The following is a 16,917-nucleotide window of genomic DNA, read 5'->3' on the forward strand; positions in this document are numbered from 1 at the left end:
AAAAATCAACAGAGCAGATCATGTCCGAAGGTAAACATTATGTATTTGCTTTGCAAATGTTACTTCTCTAGTATCTCCTTAATTCCAGAGACTGGATTGTAACCAACTATCCAAGGAAGTTAGGTACAAACTTAGAAACTTTTTAATGCTGATGGGGGGGGGGCAAACATTACTTCATTGGCAAAGTAAAATGTAATGAAATAAATACAAATCAAATCATGAACTTTTTGTCCAGTTTTTCTACCAACCGTGACAATACGTACATTGACAATACAAGAAATTTTATACACAACATGAAAAACTGTTCTCCCACTACAAATTTTACCAGGAATTTTTGACTGAATCACTCAGTCTTCCTCAACTATCTGACCCAAATGCTGTGGACACCAGGTTTCTAGAACATAGACGACCCAGTTCTGTTGCATCTGAGGTGTCACAGCACATCCACATAGAATCACCGGGACACACAGTGGATCTGGAGGGGGTCAGAATCTTGGATACCGAACAGGATTACTTCAAGAGAGGCATAAAAGAGGTCATATACATCAGGGCACTTCAACCATCGCTCAACCGGGACGGGGGGCGATATCGACTTCAGACAACCTTTGACCCTTTGCTGACGCCACACGTGGGAAAAATCACGTGTCCACAGCATTTGGGTCAGATAGCTGAGGAAGACTGAGTGATTCAGTCGAAAATTTCTGGTGAGTCAAATTTTGAGTTAGAGAACAGTTTAAAGTTTTTCATAATGTAATTTACCAACTCAGATGAACTTTCATGCTGAAATTTTATACACATTTTATATCATAAAATGTGGTGAATTTGAGCCACGGTATCATGTATTACTGCTCCACATTAGAAGATGACTGTGCAGCCTCTGCAGTTGGGTCCTCAGTTTTTTGCCTCTTCTTTGCTCTGATCTGATTCTGCACCTCTTCAATGGAGCGTTGATCTCTTTTGTTCTCACTTGGAACTGAAACAAGAAAATATCAGTAAGAATAGCAATCTAGAGCAATCATAGTAAATCGCTTGCTAGTAAAATCATAGAAAAACTTGCTCACTCGCTTGCTCTCTCTCACTCACTCACTCACTCACTCACTCACTCACTCACTCACTCACTCACTCACTCACTCACTCACTCACTCACTCACTCACTCACTCACTCACACTCACTCACACTCACTCACTCACCCTCCCACTCGCTCACTCACACTCACTCACTCACTCACACTCACTCAGTAACTCAGTAGTGGTTTGTGTTCAACTACCACTGGAGGAAACTGCATGTACCATTTGTAACTCAGCCAGGTTTCGATACTGCATCTCCTATGATTAAAGCAAGGCAAGCACTCTACCCACAATGGAGATCTTAATAAAACAAACAAACAAAGAAACAAACAAACCCACTTGACCTATTACACCAGTAAGAACTAGAAAGTAGGTAACATTTGCAAAGCAAATGCATAATGTTTACCTTCGCACATGGTCTGCTCTGTTAATTCTTACTCAAACACATTCATATATATGGTGACATTATGTAACCCTACACCAGTTACCATGGTGAGAGACAGTCTGGTTGACCAGGTCAGAGGTCAGTGTTTGGAACGGAAGAAGAAGAGGAAACTGAGCAAAAACAATATAATATGTTTTCCTTTGGTAAACATAATAAGACTCACCAAAGCCATAGGCCTTGTTAGCAGTAGTTATCTGAGCAGCAGCCTTGGCTGAGGTGTCTCCTATCAGGTGCTTGTACTTGTCCTTGTAGTTTGACATGGGGACGACCTTGTGTGAGACTTGTGAAGATGAGGCCTCTTCAACTTGTGCCTGGGGAATAAAGACATAAATATGTCACTCCGGTCTTCCTCAGTAGACTGACCCAGTGAGGATTGTCACGTGGCTTCTTTGAAGTGTGACGTTAACACTGGGTCAAAGGTATCTGGTAGACGATGTTGGCCCCCATCGCGGTTAAGTGAAGGGTGATGGGCCCTTGCATGTGACAAGCCTCACTGGGTCAGTCTACTGAGGAAGACCAGAGTGACTGGTCGAAAGCTCTAGGTGAGAGAACTTTTTGTGTTAGATCTAAACTTTTAACTCTAAGTCTAAACATGTAACTACCAGCAGAGATGACCTTTCATGATAGTAAAAGACCAGGGTTCAGAAGTGGCTGAAAAGAGTAGAAATTGGCTGAATAGCCAGGTAATATTCCAGAGGAATTGGCTAGAGGAGTGCAGTTTGTCACTCCTGAAGATATTATCAGAAGTGTCAAACTGTATTCCTTTAGTGGACCAACTCCCCTTTGCATGTTATCTGTCTATCTGGCCTCTACTCTTTCCAGCCGGGCTAAAAAATACTGAAATATTTTCTGGGGACTCGATTTTGTAGCAGGAATTAAGTTCCAGAGAAGAGACACTACAAAATTCACAAAAATAAAACAAGCACAAATAATGTACTTCAGTACCTCTTTCTGTCTCTTGATCTCTTCAGCCTTGCTGGGATCCCAGTCCTCTCCCCTCCTGTAGGCCTCCAGCTCTTCATCCGAGGGGGCGAATTCCTGAAAAACACAGAACAACAGCAGTTGGACAGCTGTGATTCAAACATCTGTCACTTGTAAGCTGGTACATGTATATATTAAATTATACAGCTACATTTAAATCTGTCCGAGTGGCCATTTCTTCAAGCCAGCAACATGACCATAGTAACCACATTGTTGTGGTAACAAAATATTTTTTCAATATAGGTGCAAGCATTAAGTGAACTGTCCAAGAAGATAACTTTACTAGTACTTTGGTCCCCTGGTTGGAGTCTTATAAACAGATGTACAGTATCATACATAAGAAGTTAAAAAAGAAACACAGATAGAAAATATTACAATAATATGTGCCTACCTTTTTAAAGAGCATGACATATCTGTCATTCTCGTCCTCTCCAAAGGAAAAGGAAGTGAGACCTGCAACCTCTGCAACATCATGGCTGAAAAATTAGACAGGAAAAGATTAAAAAGTTATCTTTTTCACTGTCAAACATTTACATATAAGATGGACCAACATGTCACATGCAGGCCGCATTTGGAAAACTGACAAGTTGTCTTCTGCTGGCAAATTTGCAGGAAATTACCTTAACAACATGGGCCTACAATTACACACAGGCCAATTGGAAGCAAACATTAAGATTTTGACAGGAGAAAATATTCTATATATACAACATTACTACATGTACAAATCTCTTTTCTTTTTACACAGATTCTAGTTATAGAATTGTCAGTAATACATATGTAAGAATTTGAAGAGTAGAAACAGAAAGATACTCCTGGCTCCTGATTGAATCCACACCAAACTTGGGCACCAGTTTGCAACCCCGACGTTCTAACAATTTGGCTAAAAGGTCTAGACCCATTGGCTGGGTCAACTGGTAGCGCGTATAAACCCCCCACCCCACTGTTACACAAATACTAGTACTAAAATTGATACAATGCATGTACTAGATTGAGTGCTTTAAATTATGGAAAAAGTAGATGTTTCTTACACGATAGTTCTGGCCATTTTGTCCATGGCCTCAAACTTGTGCCTGGTGCATGAGCTGTCATTGATGAACTTGTTTACCTCATCTACTATCTAGAAAAAACAACAACAAAGAAACTTAAATTACCGGTAACTATACTCAAACAATGACATTGTCAAATACATTTCTAAAGTTTGAAAACTTAACCAGAGACATGCAGTTAGAATCATCCATGGCTATACTAGCATACTAGACAAATAAAGAGATTAGCTGTAAGATTAGTTACTGTAATTATGCATTTATGTTCGCGAGGACTTTTTTTCGCGATATCGGCGAGAGTTCGCGAGGTATTTGACTTCACGAATCAGTGATTTTTTTTATTTTGTAAACGCCGCCACCATGTGCCGATACGCAGACAACTTGGTGCTGATTCCGTGCGTACCGCTCGGCGCGAGTTCCCGGGCCTGAGCGCACTGACCAGCCAGGGCTGGCTCTCGCAATTTTTGGGGTTTTCAAAGCATAACTTTGATGCTATCGGTAGGGTCATGGACAGAATTGGCATCACTGGACCGCCGTGTACAAGGCGAGCGGCAAGACAAGTAATTAATAGTTAGTTAGTAGGGAAAATAGATTTTTAATCTTAGACCTTGAGTGGCGTACGTGTTTGCTCGGTCAAGTTTAAAGAAACCAAAAACCATTGAAACACAGTTGATGAAAATCTAAAATATTGCAATGGCAATGCAACACATACAAAATATTGTTAGGTTATAACATATAGGCTGTAGGATTATTTTATTATGATGATACATTTGTGAGTCTTGTCACAAATTATGAAAAAAAATGAAGTCTCACCCTTTTCCTAAACTTGGATTTGGCCGCCTTTTCTTGAGCTTGAAGTTTCTCCAATTGTTCTCGTTGTTCTGTGTATGTCGCGACGAAGAAAACAAATCATGAAATATAATATGGACATTTATGTTGTGTCCATAATATTTGAAGACCGTAGCTTAGCTAGATACTAGATTTCAGTCACTTTTTCTTCATCGAAATATGAAAATATTACCCCTCACAATAAATAAAATAACTCGTTGTTGTTTCGAATAAAATGAAAATATATTTATGATCAAATTTTATATTTGTACATGTAGCGTTACGTGTAGTGACTGACTCATGAGTCATGGAGGTAAAATATCCTTCCTGTGCAACAAAATTGTTCACCTAAAACATTCTCTTTCCGATCACGTAATTCTGAAGTACCCTTAGACTTACTTTTAGCCTTCTTCTTTTCCTCTTCCCCGATTGTGGGAGGTTTTTCCATCGAGCTCAAAATAGATCCTAGAAGGTCTGCCATCTTGAAAATGGATAGTCAAGCCCACTACAGAAGAGGGAGAGAAGCTATCAAAATAATAGTTAATGCCATAGATTTTTCTGAAATATAAAATATTACAGAATAGATTAAAAATATAAATTTCATTTTAGTCCTTCCTAGGGTTTATATAATAGAGTAAGCGTATATTGATGATAAACATTGCCTGATTTACAGAAAATATCAACTTAAACCCCTCTTGTATGAATAGTTTGTGCCAACATCTTTAGCCGATCCCACAACTATCAAGGAGGTTTAGTGTTTTCAATGGCAAATATAAAAATTATAAATCTCATTTAGAAAGAAATTAAACACACGAAACGTTTATTACGTTTATAAATTCAATATCTGATCGTAAACAGAAAGTTGTTTTGCACATGTTTGTTTACATGCAGGAATGTGTTACATTGATTTGGCAAAACACCCCTTTCCACATTAGTGGGCCAGTCCGTAGTGAGAAGCATGGCGACCGGTGCAAGTGAGTCCGGAGCAGATATAGAAGAAGACGCGGCGCAGCTACAGTTTCCCAAGGGTAACTGAGATATCTTATTCATCTGAGAAGTTTCTTAATGTATCATGTATCTATCTATGAACTCCATGGTATTTCTGTCTCGAAGGTTCTGAAGTTATGGACGGATAAAAATTGCGTACTCTACTGGTCTTGTTGCTTTGTGTTTGAGGGGGGGGGGGGTAATGTGCAAGAGAAGTTTTTGACACAGCATTCGGCTCGGAACCAAGAGGTCTAGTCCACGGTTCGAATCCTGCCATATCACCAACCTTGTGCCCTTGGGAAAGGCACTTTTCACGACTTCCCTCACTTCACCTAGGTGTTAATGAGTATGCCAGAATGATCATTATAATGATAGTGGGCATTAAAAGAAAAACCAAACCAAGCATAATAGGTGCTACCAACTGACCCGGCCGATGGGTCTAGACCTTTTCGGCCGAGCGGTTACAGCATCTGGTTATGAAGCTGGTGCTCGGGAGGTTGTGGGTTCTAACCCCGGCCCGGGACCAGAAGGGTTTTTACTGTCTCCTCCTGTTTCTTACAGTGGTTCCCACACCGGCCCTGGGAGTTCTGGCAAAGAGTGCCGCTCCAGGGATGTGGAATTTGTAAGATTCGAGGACAAATCTTGAAAAGAAAAGGGGGAGTAGTGTAACAGTGGGGGGTTTATAGGCGCTACTAACTGACCCGGCCGAAAGGTCTAGATCTTTTCGGCAGAGCGGTTAGAGCGTCTGGTTGTAAGGCTGGTGCTCGGGGTTCTAACCCCGCCCGGGACCAGAAGGGTTTTTACTGGCTCCTCCTGTTTCTTGCACTTTCCCCATGATGTTTTCCCCTAGAGTTTGAGAATGCGGAGACCCTGCTGAACTCGGAGGTGAACATGTTACTGGAGCACAGGAAGCAGCAGAACGAGAGTGCGGAGGAGGAGCAGGAGTTGTCAGAAGTCTTCATGAAAACCCTGGGCTACACCTCACGCTTCAGCAGGTTCAAGAACAGGGAAACTATAGCCGCTGTCAGAAGGTACTTTTCTATTCAGCTACTACTAGTACTCAAGCTATTACTAGCCTCTACCAGGCTCAAGTTGCTAATAGCAGTAATTACCACCCCAAACAGCCCACCCATAGCTGTAAAGACAAGTAAGTTTGTTAGAGACCAAACCCCCATGCACACCCTTTGGGGCACAGAAAGGATAGCCTGCAAAGTATCCCTAGCCCTGCCCACCTTTTCCGTAAACCCAAAAGCAGACTGGCCAGCCTTTTCCGCGAACCCACGGCTACTCATCATCAAGGTGAAGCATAATGCTTTTTAAAGTAGCTTGTAGTGCAATGTGGCTTTGCAACAGCTCGCATTTTATACTGGTAGCCAACACACTGAGTCACCCCTATTCTTCTTAATCTAAGTGTGTTGGGTTCTTTAATGTGCAAAGGTTTGGCACTTGAAGCTTTGCCATAAGCTCCCTCATACATATGGGGCCACCATCTTTAAATCTGAAATGACTGCAATCCCTCAAAACATGTTGTCGTTGACTGAGTATATAATTATAAATATAATCTTAAGATGCTGTCTTTAGTTCAGTGATGAATTGCAGTTCAAACCATGAACTGACTTATTGCCAAGGACATTATCTTTGCTTATTGTTCACAGTTGTATGTAGTACAATATTCGTTCAATCGTCAAAAGGTGTTTTTCTCAATGTATATTTCTCCTTCCCTCTAACTAGTTTACTTATGCAGAAGAAGCTCCACAAGTTTGAGTTGGCAGCGCTGGCCAACCTCTGTCCAGAGTCAGCCGAGGAGGCTAAATCACTCATTCCAAGGTGTGGATATCACTGTACATGTATTTCAGTCAACCCCTATCCCAATGATATCTTAAGCTTGTTTTTGCTACATTCCAGTTTTAGGCCACACCAATTTAATTTCTTGGTTAACGGATTTTTCTAGAAAAATAATGGAGCGGGCGGGCGAAAAAAAAAAAAAACAGGCCTAGGCATCCTATTACGGCCCAAAATGGTACAATAGGAGGCATGAAGTCAACACACCAGGCTGGTTCAAAATTTAAACAATGAATTTTGAACTTTTAATGATACCACTGCATTGAAAGATGGAATAACTGTAACAACTAGGATGAAAAGGACTGTTTTCAACTGTTCAAGGCAAAATATGAGCATTTTGCAGTTGATTCTGATTTTTATTTTTATTTGCAAATCAGAAAAAAATGAAGTGGGCGAATCCATTAACCAAGAAATTAAATTGGTGTGGCCTATGTAAGAATGAATGATGAAATTGGTGTGGCCTTAGTAAGAATGAATGATGTTACAGTCAGAAACTGGTTTAAGCCTTTGAGCTGTTTTTTTATCACCATTGAATTACATGTGAATGTCGATTCACAATGGCTTTATATATACGTTTATTGCTAAAGAATGCTTGATAATGACATTTCTGTCTTTCCACAGTCTTGAAGGCAGATTTGAAGACGAGGAGCTACAACAGATCTTAGATGACATACAGACCAAGAGAAGTTTCCAGTATTAGGATAGATAAATGTACATTCTCTTTATTAACATACATTGTGTTTCTAACTGTAAAATAGGCCTAAACAGGTCTACATGTTTTGATGTGCATCTTTGGGACTGTATTTTGTCTATTTAGCCATGTTAGCAGCAGTTTAAAAAACTGCCTTGATAAAGAGGGGGTTAAGTCATGTAAAACAATAATGATGGATGAAAATATAACAAGCTTTTGGTAATGAAAAATTTAAACTGTTCTCCAACTCAAAATTTGACTCACCAGAAATTTTCGACCGAATCACTCAGTCTTCCTCAGCTATCTGACCCAAATGCTGTGGACACGTGATTTTTCCCACGTGTGACGTCAGCAAAGGGTCAAAGGTTGTCTGAAGTCGATATCGCCCACCGTCCCGGTTGAGTGATGGTTGAAGTGCCCTGATGTATATGGCCTCTTTTATGCCTCTCTTGAAGTAGTCCTGTATCACTTAAAATCACGTGTCCACAGCATTTGGGTCACAAGACTAAGTGATTCAGTCAAAAATTCCGGTGAGTCAAATTTTGAGTTGGAGAACAGTTAAAATTTTTCATCATGTAATTTACCAACTCAGATGAACTTTCATGCTGAAGCTTTTGGTAATATTTCATGCTCAGTTTGTGGTAAACTTGATAGATAGCGCCAAAACACATGGGTGTACTGTTGTTTAAAAGTCATGTATTTCTTTAAATGCCTCTTTGCTGTGTTTTTTTATGTCTCATTGAATATGTAAGCTGTTGGAGGGTAAAATGACATATCTTTCTGACTCTGTTGGAACACATGTAATAATCCTGTTTAGAAATCTGTGCAAAAAAAGGCCATTTTACATGTGTGCATCTGACATGTATGCACACATTCTCAGTGCATTTATATTAGAATAGATTTTCATGTGTTCTACCTTAAGTAGCTTTTGTAATGGAGATCCCTTTTTGAAACATATCCTTTAAATTCTATTAGTATAAACTGTTGAATCTAATCCTGCATTCCTGTATAAGTTACCTTAATTGGCATCTTTGTGGCTGTTGGAAAAAAAGTCCAGGAGTTTGTCATGTAAAAAGCATTTTATTGTCTAGTGATAGATTAGTAAGACGTTGTATTGCTTCATTTTTTTTATAATACATGATGGTACAATATGTTTTTGGTATCTTTCTTTGTGTGTCTCACTCACCCACTTTGTGTGTGACATAAATAAAACTTATTGTTGTTCTGTATGACTAACGTTCTTGTTACTTCTTGAAAATTACAACAGTAGCTGTTCAATCTTTTAGACTTCATTTCAATGACTTCATGTGCAGCTAAAATACATGTAACTTTACTTAAATCTTTTGTAGGTATTTGTCTATCAGATATCAACTAGTAGCAGCAACCGTTACAAAATATTTATAAGTACAACTATAACCGAACTAACACCCAATATGCATGCTGCAAAATGTTGCTTAAGAAGGCAGGGCTCTTTACATTCAAAAACATGAATTCAAAACAGTTAAAATGGATGGACAAACTATATACATGTAATGGCAAGAAATATGTTCTATGGCTTCACAATTTGCAGAGAAAAAACTTTTAGGGAATAGTATAGAGATGTCCAGACCAGAGACTAGCCTCCATTGCAGTCTTATAGAACTGTGGGTTTGGTGGTCTTCGGCTGTTTTCTGATTAGCCCAGTTCTAAACGGGGGTAATTCAACCAGGCCGGCTATGTTGTCTATATGCAATCAGAAAATAGCACATAAAAGCTCCCAAAGACCCTGAAGTCCCCAAAACCCCCAGTTTTTGGCATGCTATGGAGGCTATCCAGAGACCATGAATTTATGGCTTCCATGACCATGGAATTCAGAGATACATAATACATTTAGGTTAGGTGCAGTGAAAAAACATGACAATGTGTAGGCCTTTGCTAACAACATGCATAACAATATAAACCTACCTGCACCCAACATTCATAGTCCTTACATCAAAATCAGTAAAAAAAACAATAACAACAAACTGTTCGTAAGGAATTCATTCTGTACATGACACATCTACTGAACAACAGCAAATGCTTGTTACACAGAAATTCACACCGCATGTTGAAAGTACATGTAGATACATCTTGCAAAGATGTCACTTTCAAATGGATGGTTGAGAAGTTTTAAATATCTTTGAATATTTCTGTTTAATTTTTGCCAGAGATGGTAGAAGAGACAGACTCAAATCTCCTATATTATAACCTATACATGTACATTGTTTCTGGATGGCTTCATTATTATATTATATGCTGAGTAAGCTCATGTCTTTAACGAGAACTGTGTTGGCATCTTCGTTTTGCTCATCCTGCTGTCTGTTACCGACTACTTTCTGTCTGTGTCTCTCCTCTTGTCGTTTCTTCTTCTCCAATCTCACCTGTCCCCTGCGTACCTTAGTTTGAGGTTGCTTCTGCGAAGAAAAATAACAAAAAATTAAAAAAAAAAAAGTCATCATCGGTAACTTTCTTCAAAAATCTATTATCCATATCTGTTACCACATTCTGGAATTGAATTTTTAATACATACACTCTTAATAACCATCCTGCTGCCAAACCCAGTAACCAATAGAGACTACATGGACCCTAAAATGGTCTCTACATAGAGCATAAATACTCAATCATTGCATGGAGAATGCACCATAAGGCCACACCCAATTTAATTTCTTGGTTAACGGATTTTTCTAGAAAAATTATGGAGCGGGCGGGCGAAAAAATAAAAACAGGCCAAGGCATCCTATTATGGCCCAAAATGGTACGATAGGAGCCATGAAGTCAACATACCATGCTGGTTCAAAATTTAAACAATGAATTTTGAACTTTTCATGATACCATTGCATTGAAAGATGGAATAACTATAACAACTAGGAAGAAAAGGACTGTTTTCAACTGTTCAGGGCAAAATATGAGCATTTTGAAGTTGATTCTGAATTTTTATTTTTAATTTTCAAATCAGAAAAAAATGAAGCAGGCGAATCCATTAACCAAGAACTTAAATTGGTGTGGCCTAGCATAAACGGTTTTTGTACCTGTTTTCCAGTTGCTTGCCAACCTGATGAAATTATTCACAATCAGATACATATGTACAAGTCATGTACAAATCCTCAGGTTGACTCACCTGTTGTGAGTGTACCTTCGCCCTCGCCCCTCCCCCTGCCCCCCTACTGCTGTCACTGCCACCACTGCTGGAGTGACTACTGGTACTTCTGACGCTCCCCGTACCACCGAAGACCCTGTTCGCGGTGCCGTCCTCCGACCAGAGGTGGGAATTCGCTGTTCTCTGGTTAATGTTGTAGTCCGAGGAGGGACTCCTAGCGAGCTTCTTTGGCATATCAGGAGCATTTTCACCTGCAGGAGTTTGACAGGACAAAAAACTGTGACAGATGTTCTTATATAGTTTATATTTCAATGGTTCATTTTGCCTAAGTTTGAATTATTTTGCTAACAATTCCTTATGTATGCATGTATTATTTCATATCACTTTCATTTCATCTCAATTTATGTATAACGTTACTATTGTTTCATTATTTGTTACTGTATCATTTTGCCCATGTCTGAATTATTTTCATAACAATTCCTTATGTATGTATGTATTATTTCAACTCAATTATGTTTAGTTTTAGTTAGTATAGAGGAGGGCTTAGCACAAGCTAAATAAGCTTTTCCCCTCCTCCTGCACATGTTTTATCTATTATTAGTGTATTATGTGTCCTATTGCTGTTGTGCAAATAAACAAACAAACAAACATTTCTCTGTTGAAATTTTCTTGATACCATTTTGACCTGGACTGTGATATTGGGTCTAAAAGCTATAGTAGGAAAGCTACTAACAGTGTATCCCAAGCATTTTGGATAATCATACAATGAATACTATAATGCACACTATAATTGCTTGGTACTTCCTATAGAATGTTATGTAAATACTTTTAGAAAATATAAAAAAATTGGAAAACATTATGATACCCCATCCAATCATAAACCATAAAACACAGTACTCTGATGAATATATAGAAGCATCAACAGTTTTCATGCATTTTTGATATCGACAAAGCAAATTTATTAACTGAAGAGACTTACTGTTGAGGAACATGATCTGTGTGATGAAGTCTACTGTGCTCTCCAAATCATAATGATGGTCTTCTAGAGTTTCACGGATAAGTCGCAAGTCCTGCAATGTATCATGTAGGCAACATCAGCACTTATCTTTGAGGTTTCTGAAACTCAAAACAGTCCGAAATTATATCCTAAAAATTCACTTAACAAGTCTACGAATTACGAACAGTCTCATTTTTAAAATATTGATAACTTCAAAAAGCCTCTATGCTATATGCAAACTTGATGATAGTCTATTCTATACAAGAATGAATTGCTGAAATTTTGTAATTTCGTTTCCTTTAAGGAGTCCTCCCTGGCTCCCTGTCCTCCCCTCTCCCATAGTTATTAGAGAATAACTAGATTTTAATTAGGCAATTCGGTTATTCTCTAATAACTATGGTTAATTAGTAGATATCAATTTGTGCAAACGTACGTTTGTAGCTTTGACCATCACAAAATCATACTTTTATTGCAGTTACTTGTACCAATATGAAAGTGCTATATTATAACTTTATAGATAATTACATTTGGGGCAATAAAATGTGATGACGTCATCCATATGGTCCATAAAATCATATTCATAACCCTTTTGTACCCAGGTATCAATATTCAGTACAACTACAGTTCTTTCTAAATTTCTTTGTGAGAAAACGATTAAAATTTAAAAAGTTAAAAGTTAAAATCCCAAATTAGCCAGGGAGGACAGTCCTGAACAATTGCACTGCCACAAAGAGTGTCCCCACCCCTTTGGTGTTGCCAAAATCAGTGCTTGCTCACCTGACAGCCTGTACTGTTCATAACAAACTCCTCCATGTCTGTCCTGTCTTCACTCAGGAAGGACAGTTCCTCAGCTGTGAAGTCACTGATGATGGGATAGTCTGATCTGTAGTCTGGCCTGTTGGTATGACGATCGTTTTGTCTGTGCCGTCCCCTATCTTCCCCTGCTCCTGGCTATCGGAGGAACAACAGAAACTTAACTTCAGTTAAAGTCCTCATGCTATCTTATGGTATACACTAACATAAGCAAGCAGATTTACGTTGATGGTATCCAAGACAAGACTCAAAAATGACAAGTTAACATAAAAAATAATGACAACACAGCGTAACAGTGGGGTGGTTATAGGCGCTTCCAACTGACCCGGCCGAGGGGTCTAGACCTTTTCAGCTGAGCGGTTAGAGCGTCTGACTGGTGCCCGGGAGGTCGTGAGTTCGAACCCCGGCCCGGAACCAGTGGGTTTTTACTGACTTGTATTAGTTGAGGGTGAAACAATTAAGCTATTGTGACTGTGTTGCCTGCCAAGGCATATTAGTTGAAACAAGAGACCAGCTTCTGGACTGAGAAAATTGTAGATACCTGTATGTTAGTACTTAGTATATAGTTTCAGACATAGACAAACTAAAGTAAGGTTTTGAGCATCATCTGAAATTGCATATTGTTAGGGATGTGTATTTTTCGTACTCACTGCAATTTTGACATTTGCGGGTCTGTCAGAGTTGTCGGCTGCCCTCCTGACGCTGCAGTAATGATCACCGTTATGGTACGAGATGTGCAGCTCTGGAGAGTCCCTCCGGTCACTACCCTTCACCTGTGGGTTTGGACACAAGGTCAAGTCAGCAAGTAGGCATCCTTCCAAATTCTCAAAAGATGATAGTTGAACTCTAGATCTGGTGTTATGACTGATCATGAGTACAGCATCTTGTGTGGTTTATCAGCCCTGTCTTAAGTTAGTGCTTCATTTCAAAAGCCACAAATCTTGAATTTACATACATGGTGTGGCCATGAAGTACCTTTTTGTACTATAATTTACAAAGTATTATTACACTTTCATAGAGAACTTTTATTGACACAACAAAAGTACAGCGAATTTTCGTAAGGTCTAAGACATGTAGATATACAGACAAATGTACATAATACATGGTACAACAAAATTATCCTACATACAAAACAATAGATGGGTCAACTAATACTACTTGTTCTAAGGTCTAAACATTCTTTGATATATTTACCTATTTGTGCACAGTAAGGGTTATTGCCTTCTTGGACGAAATTAAATTTATCTATAGCATGAAATGTAACAAATTCTGTTGAGCAAGCGGAGAGAAGGTTGAACAGCTTTGTGCGTTTATCATTATATAGTGTACAATTCAAAATAAAATTGTTCGTCTTCAATATCATTGGGACAGAATGGACAAAACCTCTGGTCGTGGGGGATTTTTTTTATATCTTCCTAATTCTATATTCAATTTATGGCTAGAAATTCTCATCTTTGTAATCGATCTACGAACTTCAAATTTCATATCATTAGCAAAAGAACAAATAAAAACACAAATGGACACAAAATAGTCCATAGCTTCACCTACATGAAACAGTGGCTTGTTCAGCTGGTGGATGACAACATTCACACCATGTAGTCTGGCAAAGGCAACAATGGCATCATTTCCAGCGTAAGTGCCATGTTTCCTTAACTCTGCAACTGTAGGAAATGGGAAAAGGTTAGGATGAAGCAACTAATTTGACATTTGCAACTCAAATGCAACTCAAATGTTGGAGTTCATTTCATGATTTGCTTTCTTTGTTTCCTTCCTTAAACACACAGAACAACGAGAACAATTGGAAAAACTTCAAGCTCAAGAAAAGGAGACCAAATCCAAGTTTAGGAAAAAGGGTGAGACTTTGTATTAAAACACAAGTAAGACCACACCAACTTAATTTTATAGATGACATCCTCTAAAGACCCCCAAACTAGTGCGCGCGGGTGAATGAAAAAAAAAAATTCTGGCCAAAAATAAAAATGCTACTAAACCACAGGATTACCAAGCTGGTATTGTGAATTTCCAGCAGTACATAGCGATGTACACTACAAGCCGGCAAGTGGTAGCTTTTTGTGGAATTTATGAATCGGCACTGTACGTATGTACTGAGTTCTTCAGTCGTGGATCTTTGGTGCCATCCTCCAGGGTTACCACCGGCTCCGTAATGTCGCTAACTACCATGGACTTAACCCAGGCCTAGAGCCAGGCCAGACGTGATTTTTTGTTTGTTTTTGAGAACAGACGAAAATCAATGCGCGCGTGGATGTCATCTTTAAAATTAAGTCGGTGTGGCCTAACTAACAACTTACCATGTCTGTCAAACGGGACGTCGTCCTCTACAAAAGGTTCAAAATCCTGCCTGTGCTGTATGATGTACTCCACCACCTCCCTTCTGTGCTGCAGGTGGTTGTTACTGTGACCCTCCAGCTGATCGCTCAACGCTCGGAACAAACAGTTCCTACAACACAGGTTTCAAACCACTCTTCAACTTGTAAACGATAAGTAAAGTCTCCTGCAAGAGTTACTATTAGTTACGAATTTTTCCTTGGTACAGTTGTACTTTTATATTTTCGGTTTTTACGGTCACTAAGCTCAGATAATTCACTGACTTTCTTTTGGTTGTACCTGCCACCACCACGAATGTATAGTTCTGCGAACATGTCCATTTTTCTCAGACCGCGAACCTTGCTAGGTACCGTGAATATAAAGTGATATACAGTATACTATAACATACATACTTCATAACAATGAATAATTATTGTGTAAAAAGCTACTAGTTGTTGAATATAGAACCTTCAAGTACAGAAACAAGGGGTCAAGTACAGAAGGGCAACTTACGCGACTTGCGAGCCTAAAAATTTTGAAACTCATAACCCCCTATGAGACACTATTTCTCACTTATTGGGGGACAGATTTTGTAAAGTTAAGGTTTTCCCTTTGCTATAGCTTCAATCTAAAGTTATATTTTCATTTTTTTTGCAAGATTTATGAAGGTCCCGCCCCAAAAAACACCCCTATGCTGCTTGAAAGACAGCATAGGGGTCCAAATCACAGCATAGGGGGTCCAAATCACAGCATAGGGGGCCCCCATGCACAAAAGGCCTGGCGAGAACACTGGACAAAGCTGATAAAAGTCGGCAAAAAGACAACTTACCCATCTCCGGGGATGTCCCGTATCTTTAGCCCCATCACGGCCAGCTGATTCGCGAACCCCGCAAAGTTCTCATCGTCCTCGAGGTACGACCTGGCCTTTCTCTCCCGCCGGTACGCGGCCTTCGTCGCTCGCTCCTCTCTCCTCCGCTCCTGGTCGCTCTTGGTCGCGGGACCCTTCACTGACTTATTGGCTCTCCGAGACATGATGGGATATCTAGCACACTACCTATGTTGAGATAGAAAAAAAAATTCACTACATTTACATTTTATTATTGAATCCTAGCTGCAAATTTTATGCTTACCAAAGGAAACATATTGTCTTTGCTACATTTCCTCTTCTTCAGTTCCAAACACTGACCTCTGACCTGGCCAATGATCTGATTTGTTGACATCTCTCACCATGGTAACTAGTGTCGGGTTACATCATGTTGCAGTTTTATAGTAGGAGGGATTTATACTCCTGTCTGACCATATATATGAATGTGTTTGAGTAAGAATTACCAGAGCAGACCATATTTTAAAGCAAACATTATGCATTTGCTTTGCAAATGTTATCTTTCTAGTTTGTTTGTTTTCCTTTAATGCCCACGATCATGATAATGATCATTCTGGCATAACTCATTTTCCCCTGAGCGAAGTGAGGAAAGTCTTGTAAAGTGCCTTTCCCAAGGGCACAAGGTTGGTGACTTTGACTTTGCAGGATTTGAACCTGGGACCTCTTGGTTCTGAGCTGAACCCCTCGTTTACATTTTATTATTGAATCCCAGTTCCAATTTTTGTCTGTCCTGTCGTTTACTAAATCTCATATTAATTGAATTAGGTCCATTGATTTGGCTTGAGTGGTGCTGGGGGTCTCCTACGGAATTTTTAACTTCCCTCTGAACCAACGTTTCCCACAATTTAATGATGAAGTACATGTAGCTGTTAATTGTATTTTGACACTGAAGGTCAATC

At 39.3% G+C, this 16,917-nt stretch overlaps 3 protein-coding genes across 3 annotated transcripts; 1 reads left to right on the top strand and 2 right to left on the bottom strand.

Moving 5' to 3' along the window:
* Positions 1-734: 734 nt before the first annotated feature.
* Positions 735-4,871, bottom strand: LOC109480079 (sperm-associated antigen 7 homolog). Its single transcript, XM_019782235.1, has 7 exons — positions 4,765-4,871; positions 4,351-4,418; positions 3,523-3,611; positions 2,886-2,970; positions 2,459-2,551; positions 1,677-1,824; positions 735-973 (listed from the first exon to the last, which is right to left on the bottom strand). Exons 1-7 carry the CDS (start codon positions 4,844-4,846, stop codon positions 843-845), a joined length of 696 nt encoding a protein of 231 aa, XP_019637794.1. The 5' UTR covers positions 4,847-4,871; the 3' UTR covers positions 735-842.
* A 434-nt stretch (positions 4,872-5,305) lies between these two features.
* On the top strand, positions 5,306-8,160 carry LOC109480096 (DNA-directed RNA polymerase II subunit RPB4). The gene is made up of 4 exons (XM_019782250.1): positions 5,306-5,393; positions 6,203-6,383; positions 7,084-7,179; positions 7,816-8,160. Exons 1-4 carry the CDS (start codon positions 5,324-5,326, stop codon positions 7,892-7,894), a joined length of 426 nt encoding a protein of 141 aa, XP_019637809.1. The 5' UTR covers positions 5,306-5,323; the 3' UTR covers positions 7,895-8,160.
* Positions 8,161-9,998: 1,838 nt separating this feature from the next.
* On the bottom strand, positions 9,999-16,184 carry LOC109480047 (OTU domain-containing protein 3-like). The gene is made up of 8 exons (XM_019782191.1): positions 15,965-16,184; positions 15,120-15,268; positions 14,359-14,471; positions 13,461-13,583; positions 12,775-12,948; positions 11,980-12,070; positions 11,022-11,251; positions 9,999-10,317 (listed from the first exon to the last, which is right to left on the bottom strand). Exons 1-8 carry the CDS (start codon positions 16,165-16,167, stop codon positions 10,153-10,155), a joined length of 1,248 nt encoding a protein of 415 aa, XP_019637750.1. The 5' UTR covers positions 16,168-16,184; the 3' UTR covers positions 9,999-10,152.
* Between the last annotated feature and the right edge of the window lie 733 nt (positions 16,185-16,917).

Source organism: Branchiostoma belcheri, unplaced genomic scaffold, assembly GCF_001625305.1.
Source record: "Branchiostoma belcheri isolate BF01 breed outbred unplaced genomic scaffold, Haploidv18h27 scaffold5, whole genome shotgun sequence".
In the NCBI taxonomy this organism is placed as follows: Eukaryota; Metazoa; Chordata; class Leptocardii; order Amphioxiformes; family Branchiostomatidae; genus Branchiostoma; species Branchiostoma belcheri.